The sequence below is a fragment of the Bombina bombina genome, chromosome 6, assembly GCF_027579735.1.
Source record: "Bombina bombina isolate aBomBom1 chromosome 6, aBomBom1.pri, whole genome shotgun sequence".
NCBI lineage: Eukaryota > Metazoa > Chordata > Amphibia > Anura > Bombinatoridae > Bombina > Bombina bombina.
In genome coordinates this window covers 582,532,469-582,554,460 of record NC_069504.1, presented here as the reverse complement: position 1 = coordinate 582,554,460, position 21,992 = coordinate 582,532,469, and the positions used below count along the sequence as shown (strand labels likewise).

The 21,992-nt window shown below is 35.9% G+C and overlaps 1 protein-coding gene across 1 annotated transcript in view; it reads left to right on the top strand.

Moving 5' to 3' along the window:
• Nucleotides 1–21,992, top strand: part of TRPM1 (transient receptor potential cation channel subfamily M member 1) — a 451,868-nt gene that overhangs the window by 306,261 nt on the left and 123,615 nt on the right. Inside the window, exon 18 of the mRNA XM_053717558.1 lies at nucleotides 16,851–16,973. Within this exon, the coding sequence (XP_053573533.1) occupies nucleotides 16,851–16,973 (123 nt within the window). The remainder of the gene's footprint in view (nucleotides 1–16,850; nucleotides 16,974–21,992) is intronic.

The window sequence follows — 21,992 nt, the reverse complement described above, 5'->3', positions numbered from 1 at the left end:
TGATACATAACTGAACCAGCAACCTTCGAGATATATTATTCAAAACAACCTTTAAACCTTATATAAGACAAAACAGATGGCTACCAACACCTAAGAAGGGATGCTGGAGCTGTGACAACTGCATGACATGCAACTCCTTCATAACTGGTCCAAAATTACATCATCCACATAGTGGCAGAATAATCCAAATACAACACTGGATCACATGTACTAAAGAATATGTGGTTTACTTGATTATTTGCCCATGTGGCTTGTTTTATGTGGGGAAGACAAGTACATCTCTCTGAGAGCGTCTGGTTAACCACCGTATCACTATCAGGAAAGCCATTAAAGACAAAGAGAGCGATCAACCAGTAGCACTCCATTTTATGCAAAATGGCCACACGGTGGCTATGGTGAGAACCATACTCATAGATTGGGTCCCTCCATTAAAGAGAGGATGTGATAGAAATATTGAGCTACTCAAAAGAGAAGCCCCCTGGATTAACCATTTGAACACATTGGTACCGAAAGGACTCAACACAAGCATTGACTATGCACTATCTACTAACCATATAATGTACCTTCCCTATCTGTTACTAATGTAGTTTGTAAACATAGCCTGTAAATATGCATAACTGACAATAATGCCTCACTCTATACATCCAGCAACCATATGGTCTTTTAAAGATGTTACCTATGTTCTGTATAACCTCAAAAATGATATATACTGATGCACTTGAACTGACTTTTTGAAATAAGCTTTATTGTAGTATGTACCATACTCTTCTCTAAAGTATCACTGTGTAGATCACTTGTCCCATGTACACTGTTTAGATTTGTTATTATTGAATTGTCATTGGTTACGGACTAGTCTTTAGGTTTTTCCTATGCTTTAGGTTTTTCCTATGCTCAGACTTACTCAGATGTGTTATAATGGTATACTTCACAATTGGATACCCCCATTATACTCTACACTCTACGTATGTCCTATCTGCTTTTATTTTTTGCTATATAACTTTATACTCAGTTGTGCTATTATGATATGCTTCCCAATTTGGAAACCCCGGCTCTACTTAACACTCTGCATATGTCTTATTTGCCTATTTTTGCTTTTTTGCTTTCTTATTTGTTGCAATCTGTCCTTAAAAAATCCATTTGACACATAGCTGCAGAATTCTAGCTGTTGCTCACCCTGATCACTAACACATATTTGTACATATGTTCTACTTTAAGCGTTTGTCGTATTCGTTAGTTCCTTTATTCCCTTGCCCTGTTGATTCGCAACAAAGTTGCGATTATAAGGCTCAATCTCCCAGTAATATAATAGTGGCTTGTAACACATAGAAAACATCAATTCTGTTATGTTCCTTGCAACTATTTTCTCCATGACTACCAGCCTGCACGTACCATGTGGGTCACGTGTGTGTCGCACCGCTGATGACATCATGTCTATCAGTGGTCAGTCTCACAATGCTACTTAAGAGTGGGTTAGACAAACCCTTGCTCACTCTTTGAACATAAAGCCTTTGCAAATGAACGGTAAGCATGTATACTAGTATTATTTGAGCATAGTTTGTACCTTAACCAACTGTATACTCACAGACTGAGTAGTGGATGCAATGATGATTGTTGTATATACATATGAAACATAGTTCAATATGATATGCCTGTTTTTTGTTTTTTTTTAATTATTTTTTTTTTAAATAGAAAACTATATTTCTTTCATGTAAGTGGCAAGAGTCCATGAGCTAGTGACGTATGGGATATACATTCCTACTTGGAGGGGGCCTATAAATACACCTTCCACCTCACTCATACTTCAGTTTTACAAACTTTGCCTTCGTTGGAGGATGGTGAAGCAAGTTGTGCTTGATTTTTTTTCTGTGAAAGGCGCTTCTAAGCATTTTGAAGCCCAGTTCCTCTCAAAGTACAGTGTTTGTCTGAGGGATGTGAAGGGAGTATTGCCTGGTTATGCCATGTTTTCACCTATGGGAAATCTATTCTAAGGCACTCTGTAAATTGGGTCGTGGGGATTCATCTGCCACCTCCCTTTACAGATTAACATTATACTCCTCTACCATTACCTCTGCTGATATGTTTCAGTACTGGTTTGGCTGTCTGCTATATGTAGATTGGTGTCTTCAGGTAAGTATATATCTTTTTTTAAGACACTCTCAGCTATGTTTGGCCTTTTATATTTTTAAAGTTTTAAATATATATTGCATATATTTATAAAGAGCACAAAAAGAACAAATGAAGAGGCTCAACCAATCATGCAACAATTAATACAGGGATATGCTACCTGGTGAAAAATATATTACCATACACCTAGGAAAAGAGAGAAGGCTGTACCGGTATAAGCTACAGCCCAAAAGACCAGGACATCAAGCAATCACCTTACATAAATAAATAAATAAATAAAATACCAATAGATATCGTAAAGTTGCAATTTAATCTGAAATTTATAAATTCATAAAAATTATTAAACATATAACATTAAGACACACAAACTGTATCTTTAAGATATGATTTAATACTTTTCACTATTGGCTGTAGAAACCAGTCTATATAAGCCGACAAATTACTGGTTATAGAATTGATCCCCGAAACTATAGGCCTCCCAGGTGGGTTGGCCCTGTCTTTATGAAGTTTTGGGAGATGGTAAAAGATAGGTGTTTTCGGGCAAGGAGTATAAATAAAATGAAATTCATCCTTGGTCAGGATGCCTGTTTCTTTTGCTTTATTAATAAGTTCAAACAGTTCTTGGTTGAACAATATAGTGGGATCATTTACTAGTTTGACATACGTGTCTTCATCATTCAATAACCTATTTGCCTTGTGTATGTACGCGTCCCTATTTTAAATAGCATCCCAAATTAATTAATTTATTTTTATGTGTTAAACATGCACTGAATTTGCTAGATATTTATTATCAACATTTATTTTGTTTTTTGTTTTATGGGTCTAGCTTGTATCACACTTGTTGGGTATTTAGTATTAATAATATTCAGCTATTTTGTAAGGGTTAATATACAGGGAGTCTATAACAAGGTATGTAAATGGTAATTATTTTACCCCATTATGGTTGATAGCTGTAAGAGGTTAAAAGTACATTCTGAGCTTGTCATACACATTAGCATATATCAACATACACCACGCTGTGAAATTACTTACAATGTATATTTGATATATCTTTATAAATTTGGTCACATGCTTTAGTTAAGTAACATACACATTACCCCTGGGCGAGTGCATATCTAACTAATGAACATGAGGGTGTGTTCCTCCAAGCCTTCTAATTGGCTACATCACTCATGTTGTTCTTCAATCATCTGAGGGGGAGTGTACCTTACTAATGGCATAAAGAGCGCATGTTTGGGAGAAAAAGTTATGTTCTGTTTGGAAATCTCTTAACAAAGTCTGCTTAGAAGGCAGATGAAACGCGTAGAGTTAAAGAGTTTTAAGCTAAAAGAATTCAAAAGGATCTGCAGACATTACTGGTCCTGGAAGCAATCAGCTGTTTAAACCTGCAAAGATTTGACTTTTGAAAGACTGGACTTGCAGTGGATCCTAAGCTGTCAGTGAAGCTGGTTATGGCCAGGATATCTCTGATGTGCCTGTTTTTACCTGCAATCTTGTAAGTGCAATATAGCACACTGTGTTTTAATAAATTTTGTTTTACTTCCTTGAATCTGGGTTGCGCTTGTGTTTTTTCCCCAGAGTTTGTTCCATTTGATGAAACAGCAGCAACTTGTTTCCTAATTCAAGCAGCACCCAGGGATAAGTCCATTAGATAATATTGTTATTGGAAAATACTGCAATTGATCAGACATATTCCGTTTGGATATCATTCTCTCAGAATTGGAGCTTTCCTTAAAGCATTATACCACATTGGTGACTATGACTCTGTTTATCCTATTCTAATTCATGGACATTTTTTAATACATATATATTTTTTATACACACATTTTTAAAGGCTAATAGTGGTATCTACTAATATCCATTTGTGCTTCCTCTTATATATTAAGCATTATATTTATCCTATACTGTTTGATTCCTGGTTGCCTTTTCAGCGCTGTGTTTTTTGTTTGTTTTTAAATCTAGATTACTATCATTATCTTTTCAAGGTAATAATTTATTTAGTTCTCAAGTGGATTCTATTATCTCCACTATCACTGGGGGTAAAGGAGTTTTTCTGCCCCAAGATAAGAAATCTAAGGGTAAATTTAAAGCTCCCAATCTTTTCATTCCTTTCGTCAGACTAAAGAACAACAACACTCCTTCCCCTAAGGCCTCTGGTTCCAATTGGAGACCTTCCACAAATAGAAAGAAACCAAATACAGCCCCTAAGACTGCATGAAGGTGCGCCCCTCAAACCAGTTCAATTGGTGGGGGGTAGATTGAAATTATTTCAAGACATTTGGGCAGATTCTGTCCAAAGTCAGTGGATTCAGGATACTGTTTCTCAGGGGTATCGAATAGGTTTCAGAATTCGACCTCCCATGGGAAGATTCTTTCCCATGTTCCAACAAACCCTGTGAAGGTTCAGGCTTTTCTGAGGTGTGTTTCAGACCTAGAGCTTTCAGGGGTGATTGTTCTAGTTCCTCTACAGGAACAGGGTTTGGGTTTTTATTCAAATCTGTTTATTGTCCCAAAGAAGGAAGATTCATTCAGACCAATTCTGGATCTGAAAACTTTAAATCGTTTGAGTCCCAACTTTCAAAATGATGACTATAAGGACTATTCTGCCTTTTGTACAGCAAGACCATTTCATGTCCACAATAGACTTACAGGACGCTTATCTTCCCATTCCGATTCATCCAGACCACTATCTGTTTCTGAGATTCTCTTTTCTAGACAAGCATTACCAATTTGTCGCTCTTCCTTTTGGCCTAGCGACAGCTCTGAGAATCTTTTCAAAGGTTCTAGGTACCCTTCTATCTGTTATCAGAGAGCAGGGTATTGCGGTGTCTCCTTATTTAGATTATATCTTGGTACTAGCTCAATATTTTCATATAGCAGAATCTCACACGAAACAACTTGTGTCGTTTCTTCAAAAACATGGTTGGAGGATCAATTTACAAAAGAGTTTTTTGTTTCCTCAGACAAAGGTCACCTTTTTTAGGATTCCAGATTCAGTGTCCATGACTCTTTCTTTGACATAAAAGAGACAAATGAAGTTAGTGTTAGCTTGTTTAAACCTTCAGTCTCTAGCATTCCCTTCAGTGGCTATGTGCATGGAAGTTTTTGGTCTCATGATTGCAGCATCGGATGCAATCCCCTTTGCTCATTTTCATATGAGACCTCTTCAGCTTTGCATGTTGCACCAATGGTGCAGGGATGATACTCAGATATCACAGTTGATATACCTTATTGTTCAAGGGGCCTCATTTATTCATCCTACCTGGACTGTGATCATAACAGATGCAAGTCTTACAGGTTAAGGGAGCTGTCTGAGGGTTTCGGACAGCACAAGGGGTTTGGGAACCCCAGGAGGCGAGGTTACCAATCATTATTATTATTATTTAGAACTCTGTGTTATTTTCAGAGCTTTTCAGGCTTGGCCTCTATTAAAGAGAGAGAACTTTTTATTCAATTCCAGACAGACAATATCACTACAGTGGCATATGTCAATCATCAAGGGGGGACTTGCAGTCCTTCAACAATGAAAGAAGTATCTCTGATTCTATCTTGGGCGGAATCCAACTCTTGTCGAATTTCTGCGATTCATATCCCAGGAGTAGACAATTGGAAGCAGATTATCTCAGTCTGCATACTTTACATCCGGGAGAGTGGTCTTTTCATCCGGATGTGTTTTTTCAATTGATACAGATGTGGGGTCCCCCAGAAGCTTCCAAGATACCTTTCCAGGTCCAAGGATCCTCAGGCGGAGATGGTAGATGCTCTAGCAGTTCCTTGGTCTTACTAACCTGCTTACATTTTTCCACCTTTGGTTCTTCTTCCAAAGGTGATCTCCAAGATCATAATAGAACAATCTTATGTGTTTCTGATAGCTCCAGCTTGGCCTCTCAGGTTTTGGTATGCGGACCATGTCAGGATGTCCAGTTGCCAACCTTGGCTACTTCCTTTAAGGCCAGACCTTCAGTCTTGAGGGTCGTTTTTTCATCAGGATCTCAGATCTCTAAATTTGATGGCATGGAAATTGAACGCTTAGTGCTTAGTCATAGAGGGTTTTCTGACTCAGTGATTAGCACTATGATACAGGTTCATAAGTCTGTTTCCAGGAAAATTTATCATCGGGTTTGGAAAACCTATATTTCATGGTGTTCCACTCATAATTATTCTTGGCATTCTTTCTGAATTCCTTGGGCTTTACAATTTCTTCAGGATGGTTTGGATAGGGGTTTGTCTGCAAATACTTTGAAAGAACAAAGTTCTGCTCTTTCTGTCTTATTTCATAGAAAGATTGCTAAACTTCCTGATATTCACTTTGTTGTTCTGGCTTTGATTCAAATTAAACCTGTTATTAAATCTATTTCTCCTCCTTGAAGTCTCAATTTGGTTTTGAAAAATTTGAAGGCTCCTCCTTTTGAGCCTATGCATTCTTTAGATATTAAGCTACTTTCTTGGAAAGTGTTATTTCTTTTGGCTATCTCTTCTGCTAGAAGAGTTTCTGAATTGTCTGCTCTCTCTTGTGAGTCTCCTTATCTTATTTTCCATCAAAATAAAGCTGTTTTGCGGACGTCATTTACATTTTTGTCTAAAGTTGTGAATTCTAACAACATCAATCGGGAAAATTGTTACTCCTTCTTTATTTCCTAATCCTAAAAATACTCTTGAAAGGTCTTTACATTCTTTGGATGTGGTAAGGGCTTTGAAATAATAAAGATTTCAGAAAGACTTCTAGTCTATTTGGGGTTTTTTTCTGGCTCCAGGAAAGGTCAGAAAGCCTCTGCCATTTCTTTGTCCTCTTGGTTGAAACTTTTTGATTCACAAAGCTTATTTGGAGGCGGGGCAGTCTCCGCCTCAGAGAATTACAGCTCATTCTACAAGATCAGTTGCCACTTCTTGGGCTTTTAAGAATGAAGCTTCAGTTGATCAAATTTGCAAAGCAGCAACTTGGTCTTCTTTGCATACTTTTACTAAATTTTACCATTTTAATTTGTTTGCTTCTTCGGAAGCAGCCTTTGGTAGAAAGGTTGTTCAGGCAGTTGTCTCAGTTTGATTCTAATGCCTTTTTGATTTGAGTTTTTCTGAAATTTTTAAGAAAAACGTAATTATTTTTTTGGATTTCATTTCTCAGCGGATTTAGCTATCTTAATTTTATAAAAAAAGAACACTGAACTATATCCCAAATAAATGACTTGTATCTGTGTCAAACACAAGCATGAGGGAATAAATGATGTGTTTTGATTCTCTTAGATCAGGACAGCTGTATTCATTCAGAGGTGAGACAGGTATAGTAAATGTATACAAAAATATGTAAAGTTCCAATGAATCCTGTGACCCCTATTTATTCACAGCCCCTGTTGTTATCAAGCAGTATAAAAAAATCCCACTGTATAAATGTGTGGTGATGATTTTTATATTGGAAGTCGCACCTCTCGCATGCTCAAAGACCGAATAAGGGAGCATCTTTTATCTCTCAAAAACTCACTTGCCAAAAAATACGTTAACATAACATGGCTTACTTAGGATCTACACAGTCAAGATCCGATAACAACACATAAAGGTGTTATTATTTTCTCACCAAAACCCTATTTCATTATAAGGGAAATATATTTTTTCACCTTTTTAATTTTCAAGTTTTTAAGTTTATTTTTTTCTTCCCCTACTTTTATCACGGAGACATATTTCAGTTAGGATATACACCATAGGAGATATTAACACGAATAATTATATATAAAATTCACTTTTCCTTTCTGTCTAACCAGTTGTTTATTGTTAGTGATATGGAAATAACATTTTTGGTTCCCTTTGGCAGATATATTGCCAACAAGCATTACACTGCTAACAAGCATCATAAAATAGAACAAATTAAACTGTTAAATTTATTTATCCATTAGGGACTCAATTCAAACAACTTAGCTGCACTTAGCTATTTCTGCGCATAGCGGATTATATCCCTTTACAGGCCAGATCAATAAGGATAGCTAGAAGTCGAATAATACCTAGGACACTTCTTTAAAAGGCTTATGCATACACATGCACTTAGTTAGCATAGCGCATAACGGATTATGTCCCCCTACAGATCAGTCCAATAAGGATAGCTAGAAGTCGAATAATACCTAGGACACTTCTTTAAAAGACTTATCTTTGCATGTTTTATTTCCCGGTAAACATTTCAAATAATTATACTAATGGTACACTCTGTATACCTCTGTATACCAGGCTGTGGATCTACCACTATATTGAATCGATATATTTTGTAGCTACTTAGCTGATACACAATATAACATAAATGGTTATTTCCACACTCTGTATACAGATGTACATTTGAAATTGTTTGCTGTTACAGTGCAGCATTTGTCGGTTGCAAAACGAAGGTGCTCTCAGTACCATGTGGGCATTTAACTGTGTTGTTTTTTATTTCATTCCCATTGAGATTTTATTAACACCAGTTAGCTTTATATCTACTGTTGTTTTTTTTAATGTATGTACAACTAATGATTAGTTTTATGCTGAACACCTGTTGTTGCAACTTTGGTCCAGGCTAAACATATAAACGAAGCATTGCAAATGTATGACACACAATTCGAATTTAGTAAACTGTTCCTTATTGGACAGAGCAAAGCTGCTGAGTTTTGATTGGACCTGGTATGCATTTAACAGGTGAACAGTTAACCCTTTACTATCCCTGACGAAGTGCTGTACCAGCACGAAACATGTTGGTCTGTTAGATATAGAGCATTTGGGCTGACAAGCTTACTGGCTGTGATATTGTAAGTCTTTTCTGTGAATCTTCACAGTATACTTTCTACGGATACTAATAAAGGAAAAAAAAAATTACTTTCTATCTCGATCCATTTACTGCTGGAACTTTTTCACCTGTGTGGAAGTACTTTGATATCTTTATTTTATCCTTCCCTCTCTAGTGACTTGTGGATTTCCACATCTTGGGTATATCCCATACGTCACTAGCTCATGGACTCTTGCCACTTACATGGAAAAAAAACATAATTTATGTAAGAATTTATCTGATACATTTATTTCTCGTATAGTGGCAAGAGTACATGAGACCCACCCTTTTTTGTGGTTATGATTTTTTTGTATAAAGCACATTCAGCTAGATTACAAGTTTGTGCGTTCGTCTTTTAACGCTGAAAATATGGTATTTTCATCATTAAAACAGCAATGCAGCCATTACAATTCTTGTCGGTATAGGTGTACCGCAAGCCTTTCAGCCTGTAGCGCAACGTCAGTACCGCACTCGTAAAAATGACATTTATTTCATAGGATTCCCATAGCGCCGGTATTACGAGTTTTGCGGTGAGGCTAAAAAGCTTGCGTTACAGCCTAAAACGACAAGATCTGTAGCGCCATCTAAAGTCAGTAGTTATGAGTTTTACGCTACAAAGCTGTAACATAAAACTCATAACTAATGTGTTAAAATGTACACTAACACCCATAAACTACCTATTAACCCCTAAACTGAGGCCCTCCCACATCGCAAACACTATAATAAATTTATTAACCTCTAATCTACCGCTCCCGACATCGCCGCCATGAAAAACTTTTATTAACCCCTATTCCGCCGCTCCCCGACATCGTCACCACTATACTAAATTTATTAACCCCTAAACCGCCGCCCTCCCGTATTTCAAACACTATTTAAATATTATTAACCCCTAATCTGCCGTCCGCCCACATCACCCCACTATACTAAAGTTATTAACCCCTAAACCGCCGCCCTCCCACATCGCAAATACTATTTAAATATTATTAACCCCTAATCTCCCGTCCGCTCCCATCGCCCCACTATACTAAAGTTATTAACCCCTAAACCGCTGCCCTCCCACATCGCAAATACTATTTAAATATTATTAACCCCTAATCTCCCGTCCGCCCACTTCACCCCCACTATACTAAAGTTATTAAGCCCTACACCGCCGCCACTATAATAAACCTATTAACCCCTAAACCAAAATCCCCCACAACAAAATATAATAGAAAGCCCCCCACATTGCAATAAACTAATTTAAACTAGTAACCCCTAAACCTAACCCTAATGTAACTCTAACCCTAACGTAACCCTAACACCCCCTAACTTTAAAATAATTAAAATAGAGCTAAATTAAAGTTACAATTATTAACTAAATAAACCTATTAACCCCTAAACCGCCAGCCCCCCACATCGCAACAACCTAAATTAAACTATATTAACCCCTAACCCTAACCCTAACACCCCCTAACTTTAACATAATTAAAATAGAGCTAAATTAAACTTACAATTATTAACAAAACAATACCTATTTAAAACTAAATACATACTTACCTGTGAAATAAAACCTAAGCTAGCTACAATATAACTAATAGTTATATTGTAGCTAGCTTAGGTTTTATTTTTATTTCACAGGTTTGTATTTATTTTAACTAGGTAGACGAGTTAGTAAATAGGTATTAACGATTTAATGACTACCTAGTTAAAATAAATACAAAATTACCTGTCAAATAAAACCTAAGCTACCTTACACTAAAACCTACAAAAAATAATTCCTATTCCTATTCTAATACCCTTTAAAAAAACACCCCCCAAAATAATAAAAGCCTAATCTAAAACAAACTACCAAGGGCCCTTAAAGGGCTTTTTGATGGCCCTTTAAAGAGTATTTTGTAGGGCATTGCCATAAGTTAAACTGCTTTTTTGCTACAAAAAAACCAAACACCCCCTAACAGTATACAAACCCCCACCCCCCCCAAAGGGGGCCTTAAAAGGCCATTTTGTAGGGCATTGCCCTAAGTTAAACAGCTTTTTTGTTACAAAAACAAACAAACACCCCCTAACAGTATACAAACCCCCTCCCCCAAACTACAAAGGGTCCTTAAAAGGGCCTTTTGTAGGGCATTGCCCTAAAGATAATAGCTCTTTTCCTACAAAAGAAAAACAAACACCCACTAAAAAATACATTACACAAAATATCAATTTATCAAAAATAATAAAAATTATTCCTATTCTAATACCCATTAAAAAAAACGCCTCAAAATAAAAAACCTAATCTAGAATAAACTACCACTGGCCCTTAAAGGGACCTTTTGTAGGGCATCACCCTAAAGAAATCAGCTCTGTTTATGAAATAAAAATTAGAATTTATTTATTTTGTGTAATGTATTTTTTTAGGGGGTGTTTGTTTTTCTTTTGTAGGAAAAGGGCAATGCCCTACAAAAGGCCCTTTTAAGGACCCTTTGTAGTTTGGGCAATGCCCTACAAAAGGCCCTTTTAAGGACCCTTTGTAGTTTGGGGGTGGGGGTTTGTATACTGTTAGGGGGTGTTTGTTTGTTTTTGTAACAAAAGAGCTGTTTAACTTAGGGCAATGCCCTACAAAATGCCCTTTTAAGGCCCCCCAAAAGGCCTTAAAAGGGCCTCTCACCATTGATGTCTATTGGGGATGCGTGCACAAGCTCATGGACTCTTGCCACTATGAAATAAATTAATTTATCAGGTAAGTTCTAACATTAATTATATTGTTTAAAGTCCATTACAAAGTTTTAATGGTTGACCTGCTTGTTTTAATATATTTTACATGTGTTTTATTAAACTTTTTTTCTAGGCCTAACAGTTTTCTTCAGGTCTCCAGTTACACTAAATATTTAGTGCTGTTATGAGTTGCAATCAAGCGTAATTTTAGCGCTGCTTAGTGCTGCTGTGCTATCCTTTGAAAGTATAGTGCTCACCAAAGGGATGGTGGCCATGCTAAACATTCTCTGGTAATACTGTTTTACCATGGACTTGTAATACCAGAATGTGCTCTATTCTGAGTGCAGGCCCAACATATTGATAACACACGCTGTTTTGAAAAATTCCATGAAAGATAAATATAAAAAATGGTGTCATTCAAAATTATTTATGGTTTGGTTAATTTGTTACATACATAAGTAAAGAACATATTGTACAAAGTTAATAAAAACTATATAAATATCCATCGCATCACTATAGTATCAGATTTATTAAGAGTCATATGATAAAATGTATTATTTAAAATTAAATTGATTACCTCCCTTTAATGATAGAGTGAAATTGTATTGTGTTGGTTGTGTCATTTAATTATGTATTACAGTGTTCTTAAAGAGATATGAAACCACAAAAAAACATTTATGATTCAAATACAGCATGCACTTTTAAATAACTTTCTAAGGCCTAGATTTGGAGTTTGGCGGTAGCCGTGAAAACCAGCGTTAGAGGCTCCTAACGCTGGTTTTAGGCTACCGCCGGTATTTGGAGTCACTCAAAATAGGGTGTAACGCTCACTTTCCAGCCGCGACTTTTCCATACCGCAGATCCCCTTACGTAAATTGCGTATCCTATCTTTTCAATGGGATTTTTATAACTCCGGTATTTAGAGTTGTTTCTGAAGTGAGCGTTAGACATCTAACGACAAAACTCCAGCCGCAGGAAAAAAGTCAGTAGTTAAGAGCTTTCTGGGCTAACGCCGGTTTATAAAGCTCTTAACTACTGTGCTCTAAAGTACACTAACACCCATAAACTACCTATGTACCCCTAAACTGAGGTCCCCCCACATCGCCGACACTTGAAAAAAAAATGTAACCCCTAATCTGCCGACCGCCACCTACGTTATCCTTATGTACCCCTAATCTGCTGCCCCTAACACCGCCGACCCCTATTTTATATTTATTAACCCCTAATCTGCCCCCCTCAACGTCGCCTCCACCTGCCTACACTTATTAACCCCTAATCTGCCGACCGCAAAGCGCCGCCACCTACGTTATCCTTATGTACCCCTAATCTGCTGCCCCTAACACCACCAACCCCTATATTATATTTATTAACCCCTAATCTGCCCCCCTCAATGTCGCCTCCACCTGCCTACACTTATTAACCCCTAATCTGCCGACCGGACCTGAGCGCTACTATAATAAAGTTATTAACCCCTAATCCGCCTCACTAACCCTATAATAAATAGTATTAACCCCTAATCTGCCCTCCCTAACATCGCCGACACCTAACTTCAATTATTAACCCCTAATCTGCCGACCGAATCTCGCCACTATTCTAATAAATGTATTAACCCCTAAAGCTAAGTCTAACCCTAATACTAACACCCCCCTAAATTAAATATAATTTAAATCTAACGAAATTAATTAACTATTATTAAATAAATTATTCCTATTTAAAGCTAAATACTTACCTGTAAAATAAATCCTAATATAGCTACAATATAAATTATAATTATATTATAGCTATTTTAGGATTTATATTTATTTTACAGGTAACTTTGTATTTATTTAAACCAGGTACAATAGCTATTGAATAGTTAAGAACTATTTAATAGCTAAAATAGTTAAAATAATTACAAATTTACCTGTAAAAGAAATCCTAACCTAAGTTACAAATAAACCTAACACTAGACTATCAATAAATTAATTAAATAAACTACCTACAATTACCTACAATTAACCTAACACTACACTATCAATAAATTAATTAAATACAATTGCTTCAAATAAATACAATTAAATAAACTAGCTAAATTAAAAAAATTAAAAAAGAACTAAGTTACAAAAAATAAAAAAATATTTACAAACATAAGAAAAATATTACAACAATTTTAAACTAATTACACCTACTCTAAGCCCCCTAATAAAATAACAAAGCCCCCCAAAATAAAAAAATGCCCTACCCTATTCTAAATTACTAAAGTTCAAAGCTCTTTTACCTTACCAGCCCTGAACAGGGCCCTTTGCGGGGCATGCCCCAAGAAATACAGCTCTTTTGCCTGTAAAAAAAAACATACAATACCCAAGCCCCCCAACATTACAAACCACCACCCACATACCCCTAATCTAACCCAAACCCCCCTTAAATAAACCTAACACTAAGCCCCTGAAGATCATCCTACCTTGTCTTCACCATACCAGGTTCACCGATCGGTCCAGAAGAGCTCCTCCGATGTCCTGATCCAAGCCCAAGCGGGGGGCTGAAGAGGTCCATGATCCGGCTGAAGTCTTCATCCAAGCGGGGCAGAAGAGGTCTTCCATCCGATTGAAGTTTTCATCCAAGCGGCATCCATCCGGAGCGAAGCGGCAGCATCCTGAAGACCTCCACCGCGGAACATCCATCCTGGCCGACGACTGAACGACGAATGACGGTTCCTTTAAATGACGTCATCCAAGATGGCGTCCCTCGAATTCCGATTGGCTGATAGGATTCTATCAGCCAATCGGAATTAAAGTAGGAATATTCTGATTGGCTGATGGAATCAGCCAATCAGAATCAAGTTCAATCCGATTGGCTGATCCGATCAGCCAATCAGATTGAGCTCGCATTCTATTGGCTGTTCCGATCTGTATTTCTTGGGGCATGCCCCGCAAAGGGCCCTGTTCAGGGCTGGTAAGGTAAAAGAGCTTTGAACTTTAGTAATTTAGAATAGGGTAGGGCATTTTTTTATTTTGGGGGGCTTTGTTATTTTATTAGGGGGCTTAGAGTACGTGTAATTAGTTTAAAATTGTTGTAATATTTTTCTTATGTTTGTAAATATTTTTTTATTTTTTGTAACTTAGTTCTTTTTTATTTTTTGTACTTTAGCTAGTTTATTTAATTGTATTTATTTGTAGCAATTGTATTTAATTAATGTATTGATAGTGTAGTGTTAGGTTAATTGTAGGTAATTGTAGGTAGTTTATTTAATTAATTTATTGATAGTCTAGTGTTAGGTTTATTTGTAACTTAGGTTAGGATTTCTTTTACAGGTAAATTTGTAATTATTTTAACTATTTTAGCTATTAAATAGTTCTTAACTATTTAATAGCTATTGTACCTGGTTAAAATAAATACAAAGTTACCTGTAAAATAAATATTAATCCTAAAATAGCTATAATATAATTATAATTTATATTGTAGCTATATTAGGATTTATTTTACAGGTAAGTATTTAGCTTTAAATAGGAATAATTTATTTAATAAAAGTTAATTAATTTCGTTAGATTTAAATTATATTTAATTTAGGGGGGTGTTAGTGTTAGGGTTAGACTTAGCTTTAGGGGTTAATACATTTATTAGAATAGCGGTGAGCTCCAGTCGGCAGATTAGGGGTTAATGTTTGAAGTTAGGTGTCGGCGATGTTAGGGAGGGCAGATTAGGGGTTAATACTATTTATGATAGGGTTAGTGAGGCGGATTAGGGGTTAATAACTTTATTATAGTAGCGCTCAGGTCCGCTCGGCAGATTAGGGGTTAATAAGTGTAGGCAGGTGGAGGCGACGTTGTGGGGGGGCAGATTAGGGGTTAATAAATATAATATAGGGGTCGGCGATGTTAGGGCAGCAGATTAGGGGTACATAGGGATAATGTAAGTAGCGGCGGTTTACGGAGTGGCAGATTAGGGGTTAATAATAATATGCAGGGGTCAGCGATAGCGGGGGCGGCAGATTAGGGGTTAATAAGTGTAAGGTTAGGGGTGTTTAGACTCGGGTTACATGTTAGAGTGTTAAGTGCAGACGTAGGAAGGGTTACCGCATAGCAAACAATGGGGCTGCGTTAGGAGCTGAACGCGGCTTTTTTGCAGGTGTTTGGGTTTTTTTCAGCTCAAACAGCCCCATTGTTTCCTATGGGGGAATCGTGCACGAGCACGTTTTTGAGGCTGGCCGCGTCCGTAAGCAACTCTGGTATCAAGAGTTGAAGCTGCGTTAAAAATGCTCTACGCTCCTTTTTTGGAGCCTAACGCAGCCTTTTTGTGGACTCTCAATACCAGAGTTATTTTTATTGTGCGGCCAGAAAAAAGCCGGCGTTAGTTTTTCGGGTCGTTACCTACAAAACTCCAAATCTAGGCCTAATTTACTTCTGTTATCAATTTTCTTTGTTCTCTCAATGTATTTGGTTGAAAAGCAGGGATTTATGCTTAGAAGCCGGCCCATATCTATTTGCAAGAGTACTAGATGGCATCACTATTTCCTGCCATGTAGTGCTCAGGTGGCTACCTAGGTATCTCTTCGACAGAGAATATCATGGGAACAAAGCAAATTTGATGATAGAAGTAAATTGGAAACATTTTTTTTTTAATTGTTTGCTCTGTCTGAATCACAAAAGAACATTTTTGGGTTTCATATCCCTTTAATCTGTAGCTTAAATCCTCTTAGGTTGTTCAGAAGCTGAATCATTGTGATGGACATACCTGAGATCAGCCAAGAAAATCATCTCAGTCTTTGTTGTCTGGGCTCCTTTGAGGGCAGGAGTTAGATATATATATATATATTTATACAATAACTACATCATTTGCCAATAATATGAAATCACTAGAAAACAATTAGTTTGACAAAGTAGGTCATCTAATTTATTTTCTTTTAAATGTTGCCCAGTATGAAGTAAATATGAGGAGGGACACTCAAATCAGTCCAATTTACACAAATTAAAAACAAAAAACATTATTGTTTTTAATTATTAGCAATTATTTCACACAAATAAACAAAGTTCCGTTTAGCAATTTAAAGAGATGAATAGTTTAGGATATTAGAGGTGTGCTCTTCTTTTAGAGGATAGAAACAATGCTTATTTTAGAATTAAGAAGAGTATGAGTCATTATTATTAGCAAAGCAGGCACTAAATGTTATGTTATGTTGACACTCGCTATATTAAAAAAACAATTCTAATCAATGTGTTAATAAACCATTATTCAGTCACTGTCCTGTATTAAATAAAAACAAATACTATTGCTATCTCCTTTTTGTTGGATTTAGGTAATAATGGGGATTCTTCTGCCACCGACCATTCTGTTTCTGGAGTTCAGATCTCATGATGATCTTTCATTTCACACATCCAAAGAGTATGAAGAAGGAAAAGAGAAAGAAGATGAAAACATGGTATTGAATTTAATCTTCTTCATTGTTATTCTCTTTGATATAAACCATTACATACTAGAGATGTGTATGGCCAAAAAACAAACAAATTGTTTCCGTTGAATCATTTGTTCTGATTTTTTTTTTATTTGGTTTTGCCTAAAAATTTGTTAAAATGCTAGATATTTTCATATGAGATTCATAACCGAAATGTGATTGTTAATGAAAATTCAGCTAGCTAATATAAAATGCACTTTTAGGGAATCTTTTCTTGTCAATGTATTACATTAATGTTCTAATTTTCCCACTACAAATTGCATTTATGTATATATATATATATATATATATATATATATATATATATATATATATATATATATATATATATATATATATATATATGTGTGTGTGTGTAATACATTTTCATTTCTGTATATATTCTTGTTTTTTCTTATTTGAATGCTATTGTAACAATATAATTTATTTTTTGCCCATACTATGATTACGGCATTTGTCGAAACTAGTAAGACCAGCCTGTACCTCACTGTTCCAGTGTTGGTGTAAATGGATTTTATCTTTGCTTGAAAATAAAGTTTTTGGATTTTAACATTGGGAAGGGATTCAAGTTTCCTCTTTGCTGTTTATAATTTTATTATAAAATTACTAAATAAATATATTTAATTTTTTTCCTAATTGTTCTGAAAACCTATTTCTAAAATATTGCAAATTCCCATTTGAATGGGTGAACAAAATAATTACTTTTTCCTATAACATTTAAAATAGTAATTTTTCTGATTATCAATCACTGTGAGGCTAATGCATAAATAATAATTAGCATTATTAAGGGTGAATAACCCAAACTGTTGCTGGTTGCTGTTGTGTGCCATGAGGCTTGAATAAAAGCCTAAGATTCTTCTTAAGACTGGGTGCTGTGGACTCTGTTTTTTTGTGATTTGAGGGATGTTTGCAGTTGCCCCTATATCACTGGCACCAGGTACAGTGCTGTTTGTCATTTGGACTGTTGTTCATAAATATTAATTAGGTATGAAATCATAAATTTACCATATAATTTAGATTTAGTTGAACTTAAAGTAAGTGATCATGGAACATGACAATTTCTATGATATATTTAATATTTTATTTTGATTTCTTGTAATATATTCTTCTATTTTTCCAACTTCAATGTGAAAACTTAAAGGCATAGTAAAGCCATAATTAGACCGTCACGATTCAGACAGAGCATACAATTTAAACAACTTTTTAATTTACTTCTATTATTTAATTATCTTCCTTCTCTAGTTATCCTATGTTGAAAGGTTTGTCTAGGTAAGCTCAAGAGCAGCATAAAAACCTAGGGTCTAGCTGCTTATTGGTGGCTGGATATATATACAGATTGATTGGCTCACCCATGTGTTCAGTTAAAAACCAGTAGTGCATTGCTGCTCTTTCAACAAATGATACCAAGGAATGACAAAAATTAGATAATAGAAGTAAATTGGAAAGTTGGTAAAACTTGTATGTTCTACTTAAATCATAAAATAAATTTTTTTGATTTTATGTCCCTTTAAGATGTCTAATAATATATAAGCATAGAAGAGAGGTGGAACTACTCTGGTAAATATAAAAGTCCAACATTTATTACAAAAAGTAAATAAAAAACAAACAGGACCATCCCATAAGATGAAAAACAGGAGCGTTACTCCAGTGCTAACATGTTTCTGCATTCAGGCCGTAATCATAACATGAGGAGTAGATGTGGATGTCAAGTTTAAAACCCTTAAGATTATGTCTGATTGGTTAAACGATAAAAATAAATAACGCCCTACATTCAGTTTACAAATTAACTACTTCACTACCTGATGAATGTTATATATGTATATATATTTAACCTGAGGTAGCACCTAAGGTCATTTAGACAGTAAAATAACATTTGTAATACTCATATCATGTTAATTAACAAAGTAAAAACGTGATATATTAAGTATAAGTACAAATTACTGATCTTAACAGATTATATACAGAATGGATAATGCAAAATACATTAAATGCTAATAGATATCTGGATGTGTAAGAGTAAATGTAAGTGATAGCTTTTTACTCTCAGACATAACCAATATTGGTGAACCATATTTTTAAACAATATATTTGACATTAGTAATATCTATTCCCAAAAATGATTTAAATGTAATATGAGTATGTAGCAATAAAGTAATGCATTATGGCACATTTCACATTAAAGGTAAAATAAGGATGAGGTAAATAGGATAAATAAGGGTAGGATAAGAGAGATGATAAGGGAGAAAGAGGAACCCACTTACTTCTAAATTGCATTTGCCCAAATTAAAAGGTTATTTTTTTAGCTAGCATAAGTATGTAATGAAAAAAACCAAGAGGGAGTGGGTTGTGTTATTAACTATTGTGTGTTGCTACAGCATTTAGCATATCATGTATCAGCAGTACTGCTGCACTAGAAAATATCTCCTGAACATCTCTATGTAAAAAAGAAAGATATTTTACCTCAAAAGATCCTCAGTAGCCACCTCCCATTGTAAAGGATTTCTAAGCAGCCTGGGACAGCTTAGGGGATGAGCCTCGTGCACTCTTATATTATTTCCCTATTCAGCTTACTATGAAATCTCATGAGAGTTAAGTGAAATCTCATGAGATCACAGTAAAAGGGTTCATGACCTCAGCACTGCTGATGCTGATCGGCTGCTGTTCATTTCTTCTTTTTTATTTTTTTTTACCTGCAGCTGGGAGCAGCTGAGTATAACTTTTTACACAGAACTTACTCTGCTGAGCTGAGGAGATTGTGAGGTAAAATATCTTCCTTTTTTACATAGAGATGCTCAGGGGATATTTTCCTGTCAGCTTTTTACAGTTATACTGCATCAGTTTCAAGTGATTTAGCATATGAGTATTAAATCCCTTTAAGATATTTTGAACAGAGATAAAAGACTGCATAGTGATTATTTTTGCAGTAGTAAACTCTTGCTACGTAAGAAAACTTATATACCAAAAACATTTCTTGATAAGAGAAATATAAGTAATTGGTCATTGTTAATCACGCCACACTGCATCAATCCCTAACAGATAGATTAGCATAAAAAGCCGAGAACAATAGGGCTATTCATTTCTCTAGCACTACCTACATTATGCTTCTGTTACAGTTTATGTCACAAGGGTTTCCAACAAACAAAGCTACATGACAAACATATCTTAAAAAAATGGAGTTTCAGAAAACAGTAGCAAGAGGCTAATAAAAAATATTATATAACTCTAGCGTACCCTTTACCCTTGGGTCACACAGGTTAGCCATAATGTACTTTGGGCTGTTTTCTTAAGACATCCAAGTGAGTTTTCAGCTCCATTTTAACCTTTCTCATCACTGTGGTTACTTCAGAATAAGACCTGTTACTAGGTAAAGCCTCATAGCAATCAAATAAACTGCTGCTGCCTGTGTCTTTGGGGCAGTGGTGGAGGATGTGGCAGGTGTAATGCCAACTTTGCTGTTAGCACCCATGCTGCTGCTCTTAGCAGGGTCACTTACACACAGTTTATGTGAAACACTGAGTTCAGCCCTTGAACGTTAGGAACTGATGCCCAGCAGTTCCACTAGTTGAGCATGTGTTGATGCTCTTTTATGGTAGTGGGGTGTAAATCTGTCGACTATTACTTCTCCTGCTAAGTTGACCAACGTGCCTGCAACTAGTATTTCAAAGGGTGGGTTGGTCCATTGCTCGAGATGCAGCTGATTATCTCAAGTTAATTTTGAACATTTTGAGGGGCAATCACTTTGGTGGATTTCCTCCAGTGCATTTATATATTATTATTTTTTTAAACACTACAGATATGTCTTCTGTGTGATGATATTATGACATGTAGTGTGGTGTATACCTTATTGAGAAAAATGATGAATAAATATTGTTGATTAGGACTTAGACTTCAGTGTGGATTTAGATTGGGACAGACTAGAAGGTAGGTGAGATTTTGAGGTACAGAAACAAACACACACATAAGTGTACCAGTCATTCTAAGCCTATTCTTTTTAGTTTTAGTCTAGATTTCTATCGCTTATTAAAATAATATTACTATAATTTTAACTTTTAACAAGATATGATTCAATGATAAAATTATTCTAAATTACTTTTTTCAGATTAAGATTTTGTGTATGGAACTTCTTACATGCACACACAAACGCCCCCAGTTTAGGAAATTACGAGCGTATAAGGTTCCCAGACAGGGAACCTGACTGCCAACATTCGGGGTCATTGATGCAGCATCTGCTGCCAGAAATTAATTTTGCACAATCAATTGAAAGGTTGTCATCCCTAACTCGTTCATCCTTTGAGGTGGTGGCGAGGTTAAAAAACATAATTTATGCTTACCTGATAAATTTATTTCTCTTGTAGTGTAGTCAGTCCACGGGTCATCCATTACTTATGGAATATATCTCTTCCTAACAGGAAGCTGCAAGAGGATCACCCAAGCAGAGCTGCTATATAGCTCCTCCCCTCACATGTCATATTCAGTCATTCGACCAAAGCAGACGAAAAAGGAGAAACCATAGGGTGCAGTGGTGACTGGAGTTTAATTAAAATTTAGATCTGCCTTAAAGACAGGGCGGGCCGTGGACTGACTACACTACAAGAGAAATAAATTTATTAGGTAAGCATAAATTATGTTTTCTCTTGTTAAGTGTAGTCAGTCCACGGGTCATCCATTACTTATAGAATACCAATACCAAAGCTAAAGTACACGGATGAAGGGAGGGACAAGGCAGGAACATTAAACAGAAGGAACCACTGCCTGAAGTACCTTTCTCCCAAAAATAGCCTCCGAAGAAGCAAAAGTGTCAAATTTGTAAAATTTTGAAAAGGTGTGAAGCGAAGACCAAGTCGCAGCCTTGCAAATCTGTTCAACAGAGGCCTCATTTTTAAAGGCCCAGGTGGAAGCCACAGCTCTAGTAGAATGAGCTGTAATCCTTTCAGGAGGCTGCTGTCCAGCAGTATCATAGGCTAAACGTATTATGCTGCGAAGCCA